The sequence below is a fragment of the Plectropomus leopardus genome, unplaced genomic scaffold (assembly GCF_008729295.1).
Source record: "Plectropomus leopardus isolate mb unplaced genomic scaffold, YSFRI_Pleo_2.0 unplaced_scaffold18247, whole genome shotgun sequence".
In the NCBI taxonomy this organism is placed as follows: domain Eukaryota; kingdom Metazoa; phylum Chordata; class Actinopteri; order Perciformes; family Serranidae; genus Plectropomus; species Plectropomus leopardus.
The window spans coordinates 1-1927 of NW_024619661.1; the positions used below are offsets into that span (position 1 = coordinate 1).

General features: G+C 36.2%; 1 protein-coding gene across 1 annotated transcript; it reads right to left on the minus strand.

Moving 5' to 3' along the window:
- Positions 1-161: 161 nt before the first annotated feature.
- Positions 162-1727, minus strand: LOC121965023 (E3 ubiquitin-protein ligase TRIM33-like; the record flags this gene model as incomplete). The annotated part of the gene is made up of 2 exons (XM_042515189.1): positions 162-308; positions 1613-1727. Coding segments are annotated over 2 exons (262 nt in total), but the record flags the coding sequence as incomplete, so codon positions are not given.
- Between the last annotated feature and the right edge of the window lie 200 nt (positions 1728-1927).

Consider the following 1927-nt stretch of genomic DNA (forward strand, 5'->3'; position numbering starts at 1 on the left):
TCATGTACAGCAACAATTTGGGATCCAACTAAGGCCAAGTACAATGCTCTTCTGTGATAACACACCAGCCATGTTGTCTGTGATGCAATAGTTTTGTTTGGAGAGCACTTCCACTTTCATCTCTTATACTGCTGAACATCTGGGGCTCATGAGAAACCTACCAGCCTCTTGCTGTAGAGCAGCGCCGTGCTGCTACCGGTAGTGATGGCCCAGTGGCAGAAGTTGAGCACATGGTGGATCTGTTGGGCCATGTGGGTGGTATCCTTATGCTGAGACACAAGCCTCAAACTGCGTTCTTTGGTCACATTCTGGACAGAAAGTGAGATTATTCTGATTAAAGGACAGCTACTGAAAGAACCAGAACACCCTAGACAAATGAATGTTCCAAGCTATTACAAAAATGTTAGCATATGCATAGAGATGGATTAGATAATGAGATTTGATTAAATTAAAATTTAATGATTCCCGAGGGGAGCTTGGGTTATTACAGCAGTCGATAATAGAATGCAGCAAAAACAATTAAATAAATTAGTGCACAGCTCATGGGGAAGCAGTTAAGTCATAGCATATAACAAACTGTATTTAATGATAGAAGTACATGAAGACATGAAGGGGAAAAAGTCACTGCAAGGCTCTTATAGAGAAGTAGGCATGAAAAAGAGGAACTTTAAAATTCCTTGTGTTTGACAACACATGGTATTTGTACAGAGAATTCATCAAAATATCAAGCTGTAATCAATATCGAAATTAAATGATATGGTGTGTGAGAAATGTTGTTGTTTGGGGTTCCTGCAGCTTCAGGCAAAGTAGATTTACAACTTTTTAAGTCTTTTTTAGTGCCACTCAGAATTAAGTTTAAGACCAATTTTCTAATAACCAAAATTGAAGAAGGATAATTTTTTTTGTCCAACTCTTTATTGTAACATAAAACATGACTTTTTTGTCATGTGAAAAAGTTTGATTATTAAGTTTGCTTTTTTAAAAAATTTTTAAACCCTTTTTAGAGTAGAATACAAAGAAGACATTGAACATATTATATTATCATAAAGGTATCTTTTGGTATATTGACAGAAGTGGAAATTTTCTGGCATTTCTGGCCTGTTATGTGGATGATTTTGTGTTTCTTAATCTTCATGTGAGATTCCACAGCTTTGATTTCCATCATGGTGAGTTTAAGAAAAGGTATTGATTTAATTACTTAACAAAAAAGATGTTATCAATTATTTTGAGATTTTACATTGCAACGTCAAAAAATGTTATACTACTTAAGGCCTTATTTTAGGATGAATGATTTCAATACCTTTTAAGACTTTTTAAGGATCCGCTGAAACCTTAGTGCTGTTGGATGTCTCATATTTTTATGGGCAGATAGATGCAGGCTAGAGTTTTGACACAAACTACACAAGCTGTACAATATATGGTGTAATTAACCTGAAATATGTGTCTTTCAGTGCAGTGAAATTGACTCAATAGGCACAGAATGAGCCAACATCAATGCATAAAAAACCAACTGATTCAAATGCACAACAGAACATATACTAATCTTTTCTAACTGAATCTACAGTACCTTCTGTAGTTCTAAGCCTAACTAACTTCCTTAATATTATCTTACCTCCAACTGCTGCAGCAGAGACTTGCCCTTCTTGTTGATCTCATTAATAAGAGTAAATACTGCGATTTTGATCTCGTGCTCCACCTTCCGATGTGTCTCATTCAGTTCTTTTAACCTGGGTGAAAAAAACGCTTCATTTAGAGACCTAGTTGCATAAAGAATGCCGAATGCAGCCCATCCCTGTGTGTATTAACATGCAGTAACTATGTCAATGGGCAGCACTGGCTGTGGTGTTTATTCGTTTATTTATTTGTTTAAAAGGATCCCCATTAGTTGATACCAGGGTAGCAACTCATCTTCCTGGGGTCCTGCCAT